We start from the raw sequence: 14,355 nt of genomic DNA, 5'->3' as shown, positions 1-14,355 counted from the left end.
GATGTTTTGCATCATATTCTCATCATGATGCAAGTGTCAGGAGGCAAGCTTCAGCTAAACATCACCTCAAACTTTTTGTTCTTTCGGGGCACTTTATCATTGAACCCCGGCGAACTTTACAAGAATTTAAGATAAAACAGTTCAACTCGGACTGGATATATCCAGTGTCTGAAATCAGCACCAACACAACAGCGCAGATGATATTTGAACTTCAGTGGATTTCTTAACAGACAAGATGAAATATTGGCACCGGATTCCTCACTAAAGCGTTGTCATTATCTTTCAAGACCAGCTCCAATTACAAATCGATGTACGAGTAGAAAAAAGGGAACACGACGCATTTTGCTCCATTCTTTTCAAGATTACAGGTATTATTTACCCCCCACCAGAGATACAAACAACGGAGATATACTAAACTAATAGTACAACTGCATCCTGCAGCAAACCAGACTTCACCACGCTCAAACCAGATTAAGCCAATCAGAAAGGGCAATCACAGAGGCAATAGAATAGCTCTTTCTGTTTTCCGCTAACCAACAGATAATACGTCTTTAACATCTACTCTCCTTCGGTTTCTGGTTCACCTCTGACAATGCAAGCTTCAGTAACCTTTCCTTCACAAACTGTATGTTTCTACATAAATTTAAAAGGCAATGCATATCTTAGTTTCCCCAAACACTGTCCCACGAGTTGTTGCCTTTTGGTGCCTCGAGAAACTGCTGGCCAGGACCCTCGAATGCCGGGGCCTCTGGACCCTGAACACGGCCCTTCTTTGACTTTGTTCGGACTCCTAGCAGGCGCAAGACAAATCTTGCAAGCTCGCCGTAAAGCATACCAGACCGATCGAAGAGCTATGACAATCACAGTAACACTAATTTAGTACAAATTTGAGCAACGTATTTGAACCACAATACAAGGGAAAAGGTGTAAATGAACAGTACCTGCAACATAGCTGTAATGAATAAATAGAAGGCTTGTGTGTTCTGCTCAACAAGGAATGCAACTCGCCCAAAGAAACTGACGGCACCATGCATCTGCAGCAAGGTCAAGATATTGTTAAGAAGAATTGCTTTCGAAAGATTAAGCGCAAGGCTAAACTGTCAAAGTATGAAGGAAATTGTAATAATTCATACGGAGTATATTGTAAAGAATGATGTGTACTTTTGCACACACCATTAACATTATAAACTTCAATAGTACTGCATATATATGATAATATCTCCGTTCCAAAAAGAATGGTCAATTGTTCGCATCAACATCACACACAAAAATGTACATCAACTGGAGCCCGTGTAACTACGGATATCAATATAGGTTCACCACTCTAGAAATCTATAACAAATCCAAACTCCAGAGTAAAACAAAGTGGGTAATTTGTAAGAACGTACAGTCAATACTGGGTTGTTTTGGGCAGCAGAAGATTATAATCGATATTTCACATGAGTGAACACTTCAATGTGAACTGGATCAAAAACAAACATAATCAAGATCAATGGGAAAGTAAAGTATTATACCACTCGTAGGAAGGAGACCCAGAAACCTGGTGGCGCTGCGGGAGGGCCAAATGAATTCGGATCCGGATTACCGTAAGGACCCATACCGCCCATGCCACCCATACCACCCATTCCGCCCATGCCACCCATACCGCCCATGCCGTAACCACCGTAAGAGCCTCCCATCCCACTGTTATACATGCCTCCACCGTACATCCCAGAACCTCCATAGAGGCCACCACCTCCTCCATAGCTTGAGTACATGCTATTTCCATACATCCCACCGCTACCATAAGTATTGCCATATCCACCAAGTGAACTATACATATTGGACCCATATCCTGCTCCTGTACCAGAGAGGAAGCGTTACATTCTCAGAACCACAACTGCCTTGCTACTCTACGACCACAAATTAGAGAGACTTTAAAGCAGTTGAATTACCTCCGTAAGAATTTCCATAGCCTGTCTGCTGCTGCCAAGGACGTTGGGGCATAGTCCTGGAGACAGGGTTACTTACATTGGCAGTTGTAGCAGCAATTGTCTCTCCAGGTTTAGCTGTACCAGAAGCTTCGACGACATCGCTAGTGCTGCCACCAGACGGTGGCTTGAATGGTGCTGGACCAGATGTTCCCTCGGCCCCAGCACGCTCCCACGGTTTTGGTGGCGCACCTGCACAATGCGTAGATGAGTAAACATCAGGATTGATCCCAGCCAACGAGAAATATCAACATGTGAGGCACAACCAGTCACTTAGAAGGCATTATGATGCAGCCAGAGCCGGTGAGCTAGCTAAATACACGAGCAAAACCAAAATGCTCCAAATGCAGAAGTCAACACGCATGACTCGCCTAAGAATCTCATTTAAACCGACTATCAAACCTGTGGAACAGAAGGGAAATAGTTTTATCAACACAAACAAACTAGTCGTAAGCCTACAGGCCGAGTCAACGGTAACCAATTCAACACGCGCATAACCGAGAACCCCCACGATGCCTTCTAAACTCTTACCAGCAAAGTTCTCTCGAGCGGAACCCAAACCCTAGCGAATCAAGCAAACCAACCACGCAACGGCTGGATCAAGCTACTTGGAGACCGAGACCACCACGAACCCCCATCGAAGAGCTCCCCGCCCCGCATCTCCGCGCGCGCCGTAAACAACAGAGCGAACCAACCCCCACCAAACCTTATACGGAGTACGTAATAAATAAAATTAATCAATCAACTGGCGCTGGTTCCTCCACCGACGACGAGGCAGCTGGAGCAACCGGACTAGCGGAGAACAGTCCCCCCGAGCACCTCAAATCTCGCCTCCTCCTCCAGGAGGGGGAAAAGCACACAAAAAAAATACTCCTGGAGTAATTCGAACAAACCATCCCGACGCGGAACGGAGCGAGGGGGCCGGATTATTCGCGCTAGGGGAGGGTCGAATTCGGGCAGGGCGGAAAGGGATCGAGGGATCTAGGGTTTGGGAGGAGGGAGGGGAAAGGCGAAGGGAACGAACCTGCCATTGGCGTGCGTGCGTGCGGGCGAGCAGTCCCCTGATCCCCTTCTCCTGTGTGTCTGTCGTCGCGGGCCAGGCGAAGAAAGCAAAACCCCGCACCGCGGGCTGCTCTGGATATTTTTATATCCCTGGCCGGTCTTCTTCGCTTCTTCTTTTCCTTTGTCGAAGAAAGAAGATAACCGAGTCGGAACACGTTTCTCTTTCTCTTTAGCGCGTGCTGTGCTAATAAGCTTTTCTCAGCTGGTGTAGCTGACAGGTGGGGTCGCTGACAGGTGGGGTCGCTTCTGGTTATTGTATCTTTGTGTGTGAAGAAGTCGAAGTTCGTGGAAAGGTCTCGCTAACTTACGCGCGTTTTCCGCATGAGCGATCTTGTTTTTTTCAACCAAGTACCAGCCTCTTTCGTCGTCTGATAATCTTATTTTTCGCAATAAATTTTTAAAAAGAATCAACGTACAATACGGGTACGATGATCACATACTACTCCAGTATACTCACCGATGGGAAAGCAAACATCCTGATTCTCGCAAAAAAAAAAGGGATGGCCCTGTCTGGGTGACAGGCCCGGTAAGGGAGAGGAATGAAGCCCACGGGCCGCTTTACTCGCTCTCAACCAATCGTTGCCTCCTGCGCGGGCTGTCGTGTTCTGTTGTACAGCCCAATGTTGAATCTCGTCTCGTGCCTTTTCTTTTCTTTTCTTTCTCTCTGGTCAATTCCGTGATCATCAGGAAGAGATCGATGGTGGTGTTTGCATTGCACATATGCACTGTCGATCTAAAGATGTCGAAAGGACACTGCTGGGGACAGACTGAGTGGTCACTTAACCAAGCTCGTTCTGTCGTTTCTTCCCTGCTGATGCATGATGAACCCTGAACAAGCTAGAGGCGTGCGTGGCAGGAGAGAAATGTCAAGAGAGGAGCTCTTGGTCTAATTAAGATGTGCTCCTTGCATCAATCTTGAAAATCAGTGAAACATCGATCCATCGAGATGCAGAGTGGAGCAAATAATTCGTGTGGCAACACTGTACATGTGCGACCTATAAAAGAAAGGGGTAGATGAGATGGATGAGTGCCGGGCACTCAACTCACATGATCGATCTAGTGACCTAGTGGTGGACGTCCGGCCCCCATGTATGAGAAGGCCAGTCAGTCCATGAGTGGCAACAGTCAAACAGGCAAAGGATGAGGTTTCTTTCTCTTTTGCCTGCCTGCAGCCCTCTACGATCGTCAACTGCTGCATGTATGCGACGCGTCAGTAACAGCAGTGAATCTAATTCATCAACTTAGATTTACAAACATTTAATTTGCCTAAAAGTTAGACAACTAGAAAATAGTCACACACACAAAATTACCGCGGGGTACTTGAGATCAACAAAGGTAATTCGGTGAGCACGTTCAATTTTCCGTCGTTTGAACATTACCTTACTGGCTAGTTATACTACTGCTGATCTATCCATCGCCATACATTGTTAGGCACGGCCGGCCTAATTTATCTGCCGTGTAGATATGATCCTGATCAAACATTTCGTCTGTATATACGTACTTGAGAAGAAAGAAACGTTCTTGCTGTTCACCGATAACTTTATTTATTCAGGCTTCATGTACATAAATACTAACATATGTGCTGGTTGCTGAGGGCCTAACTTTCTTGCCCAGTAGAGACAGACAAGGTATCTTTCTTGGCCGAACGTACGGGCAGTTTCTTGCAGAAATCAACGGCTAGATACTTAATTAGATTGACCATTTGACCTTATTAAACAAGATGAGATGCATGCCTACCCCTGCCTACATGCATGCGTGTACTGATCGATCTATAACTAATCTGTAGGAGCAGTATATATATATATTTTATCAATCGATCGGCCGTTGAATTATCTGCATGTGCATGCATATGGTACAAAAGTTCTTGGCCTAACCAGCTGCATGCAGTGATGTGTGTATAACTGTATATGCATGCTGAATTGCTGATCGATATGTCAGCACAGATAAGGTTTTCATATTGTTTTTTACTATCATTGTATTATCTGAATTTATTGGCGGTCAGCTTAGGGGATTTATAGACTGTGGTTGTATATGTGTCCATTTCCATGGGCTGATAAAAGTACTCTTGCAAAAGCACATGGGCATAAAATAGAAAGCAAAGAAAAATGTACTGTGAGGAGCCAATTTCCAAGCTACATGCGCTGAAGATTTCAACAGGGGAGAGTGACATGAACGTAAAAAAGAAACTGAATTTTTATTCCTCGTGTTAATTGATTATTGCCTGATGTGAATGCAGTGCACGCCGCTCACAAACAAATTATCTGATGTGATGTAAAATTTGGCTGGCTTTATCTGTTGCTATAGCTAGCTAGGTATAGGCCGGGGATGGAGCTAATTACTGGAGTATCAATCAACAAGACACGATATGATACCTAAGCTAGCTAGCGAGCTATGGGTTTGAAATGACATGTAATGGCCTACTTGGTGCCAAAGTTAACAGCGACAAGTCTGGCGCTTTCGAGAGAAAGAAATTTGTTGTTTGCAGTGGATTAATTAAAGGTTGAGTAGATTAGACTAATTAGCGGACCAAGATGCTCATCGGTTCAAGAAAATAATCAATCAGATCCTAAATTGTTGTAGAAATATTACATGTATCTAGATTTTTTTAAGAAGAATAAAATACACCACTAGTCCATGAACTCGGCAAAAATGAACATTTTAGTCCACGAACTCAGAAAACGCACACTTAAACTTCTAAATTGAGGCTAATGTGTCACTTTAGTCCAAAACGGTTCGTCCAGGCTTAAATACGTCACGTGGCCACCACGTCAGCTTCGACCAGGACCGCGGGCTATTCGATTTTCTCAGAATTTATTTTGCAAAATCATCATGCCCGAGCCGCTCGCGAGAGGCAAGGTGGCCTCGCCAAGACGGGGATCCTGACCCCTGAGAGTTGCTGCCGCCGCCTCGCCTAAGGTTGTTATCAAGCCCACAATGCTTAATTTTGACGAGAGGATGCCGGTGAAAGGGTGATCGAAGCCGACGTGGCGGGCACGTGGTGGGATTAAGCCTTGGCGAACCGTTTTTGACTAAAGTGACACAATAGCCCCAGTTTAAGAATTTAAGTGTGCGTTTTCCGGGTTCGTGGACTAATGTGTTCATTTTTCCCGAGTTCAAGGACTAATGGTGTATTTTACTCTTTTAAGAATAGATACGTTCATATTTGAGCAAATTTGAGTCCAGAATTTAGGACGAGAGCATCTTTTTTAACAGAAATGAAGAAAATGTCTTTTTTTTTACTTTTTACTGCTACGGCGAGAGATGAAAGTAACGCAGATCGATTCCAGAATTTAGGATGAGAGAGCGGATCTTTTTCTTACAGAAATGAAGAAAATGTCTTGTTTTTTTTTTACTTTTTACTGCTACGGCGAGAGATGAAAGTAACGCAGATCCTAATCCCATCCATAAAAAGCGCCGGCTTTTAGATGATGTAAAACGAGACCGCTTTCTCTTTGCCAATCCGAAAAGCCGCTTTCAGCGGTCGATCCGTAATACAGAGGAGGAATACGTACTTTACTGCTTCCAGTGTTCTCATTTCCCCACGGCAGTCTCTCTTCTTCCTTCCCCAACCTCTCTAGCGCGTCGACGTGTGCACCGCAGGGCCACCTGTCCCTCCGCGCACCACCTGCTCGGCCAAATGCCAACGCCAGCTCCAGTGGTCAACGCCGTCGCCATGATCCCCCACACACAGATACACACAGTGTCACAGTGCACACCCCCCCTTAAAGCTCCACTCCCCCCCCGCTTCGAGTGGTCACCTACGGCCTCCGCCTCTCCCCCGCAGACACCCCCACTCACTCAAAATCCCTATTGCGCTTCCGCGCGCGACCTGTGACCAGTGCCGCCCACCTCGTCCGGCCGGTCCTGCTCGCCCGCCCATGGCGGACTGTTGGGTGGATTCCGCGGTGGCCTAGACCTAGATAGCTGGGTGCGGGAAGGGGTCCTCTTGCTACTCTGTCTAACTGTCCATGGCGCTCTGTTTCTTGGAGCGAGTTTAGTGCTCGTTGCGCGTCTTGCTGTGCCGCACCAGCTCCTCCTGGGGTTAACTTCGTCTCGTCTACTTGCGGCGGGGTTTCGGCAATGGCGCGATTCTTGCTCCCGCTGCTCCTGTTCGCCGCCGCCGCGTGCTCGGCCGTGTCGGCGAGCGAGGAAGAGCCGGCGGCGGCGGCGCTGCGGGAGTTCAAGCGCGCGCTGGCGGACATCGACGGGCGCCTCTCGAGCTGGGACAACTCGACGGGCCGCGGGCCTTGTGAGTGGGCCGGCATTGCCTGCTCCTCCTCCGGCGAGGTGACCGGCGTCAAGCTCCACGGGCTCAACCTCAGCGGGTCGCTCTCCGCCTCCGCCGCCGCCGCCATCTGCGCGTCCCTCCCGCGCCTCGCCGTCCTCAACGTCTCCAAGAACGCCCTATCCGGCCCCATCCCGGCGACCCTCTCCGCCTGCCATGCCCTCCAGGTGCTCGATCTCAGCACCAACTCCCTCTCGGGCGCCATCCCGCCGCAGCTCTGCAGCTCCCTGCCGTCCCTGCGCCGGCTCTTCCTCAGCGAGAACCTTCTCTCCGGCGAGATCCCCGCGGCCATCGGCGGCCTCGCCGCGCTCGAGGAGCTCGTCATCTACAGCAACAACCTCACCGGCGCCATCCCGCCGTCCATCCGTTTGCTCCAGCGGCTTCGCGTCGTCCGCGCCGGGCTCAACGACCTCTCCGGCCCGATCCCCGTCGAGATCACGGAGTGCGCCGCCCTCGAGGTGCTCGGGCTCGCGCAGAACGCCCTCGCTGGCCCGCTGCCACCGCAGCTCTCCCGGTTCAAGAACCTCACCACGCTGATCCTCTGGCAGAACGCTCTCACCGGCGAGATCCCGCCGGAGCTCGGGAGCTGCACGAGCCTCGAGATGCTCGCGTTGAACGACAATGGTTTCACTGGTGGCGTGCCGAGGGAGCTCGGCGCGCTGTCCATGCTCGTCAAGCTCTACATTTACCGGAACCAGCTTGATGGTACCATCCCCAAGGAGCTTGGGAGCTTGCAGAGCGCCGTGGAGATCGACCTGTCGGAGAACAGGCTCGTCGGAGTCATCCCCGGTGAGCTTGGCAGGATATCCACGCTCCAGCTGCTCCACCTCTTTGAGAACCGTTTGCAAGGTAGCATTCCGCCGGAGCTTGCACAGTTGAGTGTGATAAGGAGGATTGACCTGTCTATCAACAACCTCACCGGCAAAATTCCGGTGGAGTTTCAGAAACTCACCTGCTTGGAGTACCTGCAGCTCTTCAACAACCAAATCCATGGTGTCATTCCTCCTTTACTTGGAGCCCGCAGCAATCTCTCGGTGCTCGACTTGTCGGACAACCGGTTGAAGGGGAGAATCCCACGTCATCTCTGCAGGTATCAGAAGCTTATCTTCTTGAGCCTGGGGTCGAACCGTCTCATCGGCAACATACCTCCTGGAGTGAAGGCTTGCATGACCCTGACACAGCTCCGGTTGGGAGGCAACAAGCTAACCGGGAGCCTGCCTGTGGAGCTGTCGCTGCTGCAAAACCTTTCTTCGCTTGAGATGAACCGGAACCGGTTCTCCGGCCCGATACCGCCTGAGATCGGCAAGTTCAAGAGCATGGAGAGGCTGATTTTGGCGGAGAATTACTTTGTCGGACAGATACCTGCTTCCATTGGCAACCTGGCGGAGCTTGTCGCCTTCAATGTGTCGTCGAACCAGCTCGCTGGACCGGTCCCTCGGGAGCTGGCAAGGTGTTCAAAGCTCCAGAGGCTTGATCTCAGCAGAAACTCCTTCACCGGAATTATTCCTCAGGAGCTCGGCACATTAGTAAACCTGGAGCAACTGAAGCTATCCGACAACAATCTGACTGGAACTATTCCGAGCAGTTTTGGAGGCCTTTCGCGGCTCACAGAGCTGCAGATGGGAGGCAATCTTCTGTCTGGTCAAGTGCCGGTTGAGCTTGGCAAGCTCAATGCACTCCAGATCGCTCTCAATATCAGCCACAACATGCTCTCTGGTGAGATTCCGACGCAACTAGGGAATTTGCGCATGCTGGAGTACCTGTACCTGAACAACAATGAGCTTGAAGGAAAGGTCCCTTCCTCATTCGGTGAACTCTCAAGCCTTATGGAATGCAACCTTTCTTACAACAATCTTGTTGGGCCGCTTCCCGACACCATGTTGTTCGAGCACCTGGATAGCACCAACTTCCTTGGCAACGATGGCCTTTGTGGTATCAAAGGGAAAGCTTGTCCAGCTTCATTGAAGTCATCTTACGCAAGCAGGGAGGCGGCAGCGCAGAAGAGGTTTCTCAGGGAGAAGGTCATCAGCATTGTCTCCATTACCGTGATATTGGTATCATTGGTGCTGATTGCTGTCGTTTGCTGGCTCTTAAAGTCCAAGATACCAGAGATTGTATCGAATGAAGAGCGCAAGACTGGGTTTTCTGGTCCTCACTACTTTCTTAAGGAGCGGATAACCTATCAGGAGCTTCTGAAAGCGACTGAGGGCTTCTCGGAGGGTGCCGTGATCGGAAGGGGTGCTTGTGGCATAGTCTATAAGGCTGTCATGCCTGATGGTCGGAGAATTGCAGTAAAGAAGCTCAAGTGTCAAGGAGAGGGCTCCAGTGTTGACAGAAGCTTCCGAGCCGAGATAACTACCCTTGGAAATGTCAGGCACCGCAACATTGTCAAGCTGTATGGTTTCTGCTCCAACCAGGACTCCAATCTTATACTGTACGAGTACATGGAAAATGGTAGCCTTGGAGAGTTTCTCCATGGTAAGGATGCATACCTCCTTGACTGGGACACCCGGTACCGGATCGCTTTTGGGGCTGCTGAAGGCCTGCGGTATCTTCATAGTGATTGCAAACCAAAGGTGATTCATCGTGACATAAAGTCCAATAACATACTGCTCGATGAGATGATGGAGGCTCATGTGGGGGACTTTGGTTTGGCAAAAATAATTGACATTTCCAACTCCAGAACAATGTCAGCTGTTGCCGGATCATACGGTTACATTGCCCCAGGTTCGATCAATTACGACTTATTCTGCTAGGAATTGCAGCTTAAAGTTCAATCAGCTTTGTCAGCATAATTTCATTTTGTTTGATCCATATCATAGCATGGACACAAAAGGCTTATACGTTCTTACTACTTGACGCACGCGGCAGCTCATGATAGTTTAGTCAGCTGTTTGAAAAATTGTGGTGCCTAAGATCTGTTTGTTAGGCAGTCCATGGCTTCTGATTTCTAATCATGTGCTTCTTGTCATGCAGAGTATGCTTTCACCATGAAGGTCACTGAAAAGTGTGATATTTATAGTTTCGGGGTGGTCTTGTTGGAACTGGTGACTGGGCAATGTCCAATTCAGCCGCTCGAGAAAGGAGGAGATCTTGTGAATTTGGTGAGGCGGACGATGAACAGCATGGCACCAAATTCTGACGTTTTTGACAGCAGGCTCAATCTGAACTCGAAGAGGGCTGTGGAAGAAATGACTCTAGTGCTGAAGATTGCACTGTTCTGCACCAGTGAATCACCATTGGATAGACCTAGCATGCGAGAAGTGATATCGATGTTGATCGATGCCAGAGCCTCCTCTTGTGACTCGTATTCGTCTCCAGCGTCAGAGCCACCCACTGAAGATGAGTCCCATTTTAAACTTCAGAGGTGAGATGAAGTGACCTTATGCTTCCTTTGTTAAGGAACTGTTGAACAACAAGACTATTAGTGTCCTCCCTGCCTATTCTATTATTTCTGTTCCCTAATTAGATACTGTTGAACAACCAGCCTATTAGGTAGCGTAGCTACTGCATTGCTCAAGTGTGAGACTAGTGTGCTCTCAGTCAATCATTCTTTAACAACTCAGCATTCTGAAGTAATTGGATATGAAACCCATACATATATTGATATAGACCGGTTACTTTGTCAATTTACAGTTATAGCCTGGCTAGTAAACTACAAGATATATGCAGTATCACCAAGTTTTCAAACATCTGTGCCGGCAATAAAGATTTCTGATTTTGATTATTTTTAATTTAACAGAATCAATGCTCACATGTTGTGCTTCTTGTTTGGCAGACAAGTACACCCATGTACCAAAGGAGTATACACTGCTTAAACTAAGTTGATAGCTGAAGACCATATGTAAATGCATGGCTTGGGCTTCAGGAAGCTGTACGGCTATAATTTGACCTTCAAATGAGAAAACAAAATCTATCTCTCTGACCAAGATTAACCACCGGTTGAAGCATTAGAAGTTGCTTATTCTTACTTAGTAGCTGCTCTTTAAAAAGAGGCAGACTGATAGACATTTCAGAGTTTTTGTTAGGTAGAGAGGTTCAGTTCTACAAAGATTCACTTGTTTAAGGCTGATATAATACCGATAGCATATTACTTTGCATTGTACATACTACATAGAGCAGATATGGAGATTATGAATTACAACGAAGGTAACAGACTAAATTTCTGATGAGTAAAAAAAAAAACACTTTTGTCTATCCCAGCTTTTTGTAACATACCATCATGCTCATTGTACGAATAACGAAGAAGCCTGGTCCTGCAAGCTAGCTCAAAGGCCGGTTGAAATTTACCTACTGGGTACTCTCTTTTTTTACGGGAAGGGCAGTAACTAAGTAGTGCTCATTCAATTTTTCTGGAAACTTTCAAAATTTAAGATGGACCACTAGTTTTTGGAGAAGACTGGCGCTTTCTATTTTTCTACTATAAGAAATTCAAATTTTTGGGGTGGGCTTCAGTTTTTTATGGACAACCTTCCAAAATTTCTAGGGTGAAACTTAAAAAAAAAATTGGACAAAACAAATTCTTTCTGGTGAGGTTCTGTTTTTCTTAACTTCCAAATTTACAAGGACAAACTTTCTATATATGTTTAAAAAAAATTGGGATTGGCTTTCAAAACTGTACTTTTGATTTTTTGGACAAAACTTCCAAAAAATCCAGCAGGGGCATTCGCTTTCTTAACTTTCAATTTTTCAAAAATAGGCTTCCTATTATTTTCTGACAAACTTTCGTATCTTTACGATAAACTGTGTTGTGGTGCATTGGGCTTAAAAAAAACTTTTGCTCAAGCCTTTGCTGGCGCGGCAGTTCGCAAACCCCGCACGAAAAATTTCTCACGGTTTCCCACAGGAGAGGTTTCTTGTATGACTACTATTGTGTTTTTTAAAGCACGAAAACAAGTACTCACTCCGTCCAACAAAACATGTCTCAACTTTGATTAAATTTGAATGCATCTATACACTAAGTTATATCTAGATACATCCAAATTTTGACAAACTTGAGACATTTTTTGTTAGACGGAGGGAGTACAAACATTTTCTGAGGATAATCTAGACCGTCCCGTCCATAATATGAAAAGCGTAAATATGGAGTCTTTAAAAATTAGGAAAATGAACGGTTTGAGACAAAACAGAAAGAAACAAGCATTTGTTCTCAGAGAGCGGAGAGGAAGAAGACTTGAGTGCTGCTGTGCTGCTCCATCAGCAGAAGCACATTTACAGGTCCGCAAGGGCGACAACTTGATGTTTTCCATTCCTTGGGGAACAAAGTACGCAGCTAAAGATCCACCAGTGTCTTGCATGCAGTTCATCTTCCCTGAATCAGAAATTCACTATCTTGGTGAGGGCAGGGTTAAGCACAAAACCTTCTTGAATCTTGACTTAAGAGGCCAGGCCAGAAATATGCCAGAGAAAAAGAAAATCAAGAATTCTCCAGCATGAGAAACAAATATCCACAGATTTATAAAGGATGTTGCGCCATGGCCATCATACATTTTCAGATTGCGAGTATATTTTTGCTGGATTCACGCGCATAATTTAGAAAAATACGGGTGCTACTGTTGTGCACAGTTTATAAAGGTGCGTAGACAACCTATCGGCAGCAAAAGTTGAAATTACTCATGAGAACCACATATTTCAAGAGGTGAACATACACTAGTGCAATCAAATGTAAACTGGCAGTACATATATTGTTTATGCTTTTTGTGAAACCAAGAAATCGCTAACAAACACCAGATGCTAAATGCAAAGTTCTCCGCGACAAAAAGCGGCACATGGATATACAGATAGGGAACATAACAAAGTAAAAATAGATGCGACTTCCTTCTACTATACTCTGAGAAGCCCAGTGACAGGAAGGTAACGAGCAAGCCATATTTGGAGATTGCAGAGGGATGCCCTTTAAACACTTGAAAAGTTGTAATACAGTCAGATATTCACACAAAAAAACATACTTCCTGCAGAACATGGACAAGACAATTCATGAATTTATATCTAAGGAAGGTCCAACACAATCATTGTAACACTTAGTTGTAAAAGCAAGTACTGTAGTACTTAGAACTAGCCTATGAGATATTCATCCGGTGCCTATTCATTACATCCATGCTAGGAACAACTAACAGGACTCTGAAAATAAATTTCCAATCTTCTCTTCTTTCTTTAGCAAGGAAGGTTACTAATTTGTCGGTCAAACCATTGTCTTAACAAATTAAAGTACACCGTATATAGAAACACACAAGTGTGTTAATTCGAGCTGTATTGAGTCAAAATCGAGCAGGCCAGCCTTGACTCAAACTCAGCCAATTTTTCAACCAAGCTAGTTAACATGTGCTACCTGTGAGGACATGGATGAGCAGACGATTTGATCGTGCGCCCGGCCGGTGGACTCAAGACTTTCCTGATATGGTGCTGCAACTCTTCGGGTCATGGTGGAGTGGGTGATTATGCCACCGCCAGCCAGGAGGTCCTCGACATCTCCGGTCGCAGGTCGGTACACAAATAGTTGATGTTCCATGGAATTTTCTTTTCAAATGGAATGAGGATCCGGCCTGAGCAGGATGCGGCTACCATCTTCAACAATGTCAATCGGGATGACCCCCCCAGGAGCATTTCAATACAGAAGGAGAACACCTCATCGCTGATCGAGAAGGGTATGACTACCCTTTGGCCGTTGAACTTCCTATCCGGCTGACCAGCCCAGTACAGGTAGCCCTGCGCAAAGACGCTCTGGCTGGTGCTGACATTTCTTGCAAAGGCCGGCGGCAATGTCCTGCCGGCGGCCGCCAGTGTCCCGAGGAATTGACCACAAAGACCTCGCAAGCCGGAGGGAGCGTGCCGCGGCAGTAGAGGCGGACCACCTTGTGCTTCTGGATGCTCGTGTCGCAGCCGATCCCCAAGCTGTCATGGCCGGTGATGCGGCCACGGGCCGAACGCCTCCTTGCCCTTGGGGAGAGCGGTTATCTGGCCGGTGGACGGGTTGCAGACGTAGTGGCCGTCGACCAAGAAGGTGTTGAAGCTCGTGAGAAGGCCTGCCTCCAGGACGAC

The 14,355-nt window shown here is 47.1% G+C and overlaps 2 protein-coding genes and 1 long non-coding RNA gene across 3 annotated transcripts; 1 reads left to right on the top strand and 2 right to left on the bottom strand.

The window, feature by feature from the left end:
- Nucleotides 1–243: 243 nt before the first annotated feature.
- On the bottom strand, nt 244–3,151 carry LOC106865847 (peroxisomal membrane protein 13). The gene is made up of 5 exons (XM_014896949.2): nt 2,995–3,151; nt 1,935–2,162; nt 1,515–1,840; nt 942–1,034; nt 244–851 (listed from the first exon to the last, which is right to left on the bottom strand). Exons 1-5 carry the CDS (start codon nt 2,999–3,001, stop codon nt 663–665), a joined length of 843 nt encoding a protein of 280 aa, XP_014752435.1. The 5' UTR covers nt 3,002–3,151; the 3' UTR covers nt 244–662.
- A 3,419-nt stretch (nt 3,152–6,570) lies between these two features.
- Nucleotides 6,571–11,514, top strand: LOC100834954 (leucine-rich repeat receptor-like serine/threonine-protein kinase At1g17230). Its single transcript, XM_003557602.4, has 3 exons — nt 6,571–10,044; nt 10,294–10,684; nt 11,096–11,514. Exons 1-3 carry the CDS (start codon nt 7,113–7,115, stop codon nt 11,133–11,135), a joined length of 3,363 nt encoding a protein of 1,120 aa, XP_003557650.1. The 5' UTR covers nt 6,571–7,112; the 3' UTR covers nt 11,136–11,514.
- Nucleotides 11,515–12,387: 873 nt separating this feature from the next.
- LOC112270003 lies at nt 12,388–13,785 on the bottom strand. Its single transcript, XR_002962276.1, has 2 exons — nt 13,646–13,785; nt 12,388–12,628 (listed from the first exon to the last, which is right to left on the bottom strand). It is a non-coding gene; the product is annotated as an uncharacterized LOC112270003 (long non-coding RNA).
- Nucleotides 13,786–14,355: the final 570 nt, after the last annotated feature.

The sequence above is a fragment of the Brachypodium distachyon genome, chromosome 1 (genome assembly GCF_000005505.3).
Source record: "Brachypodium distachyon strain Bd21 chromosome 1, Brachypodium_distachyon_v3.0, whole genome shotgun sequence".
Classification (NCBI taxonomy): Eukaryota; Viridiplantae; Streptophyta; class Magnoliopsida; order Poales; family Poaceae; genus Brachypodium; species Brachypodium distachyon.
Note: the sequence above shows the minus strand (reverse complement) of the source record. Positions and strands in the feature narration are given on the sequence as shown.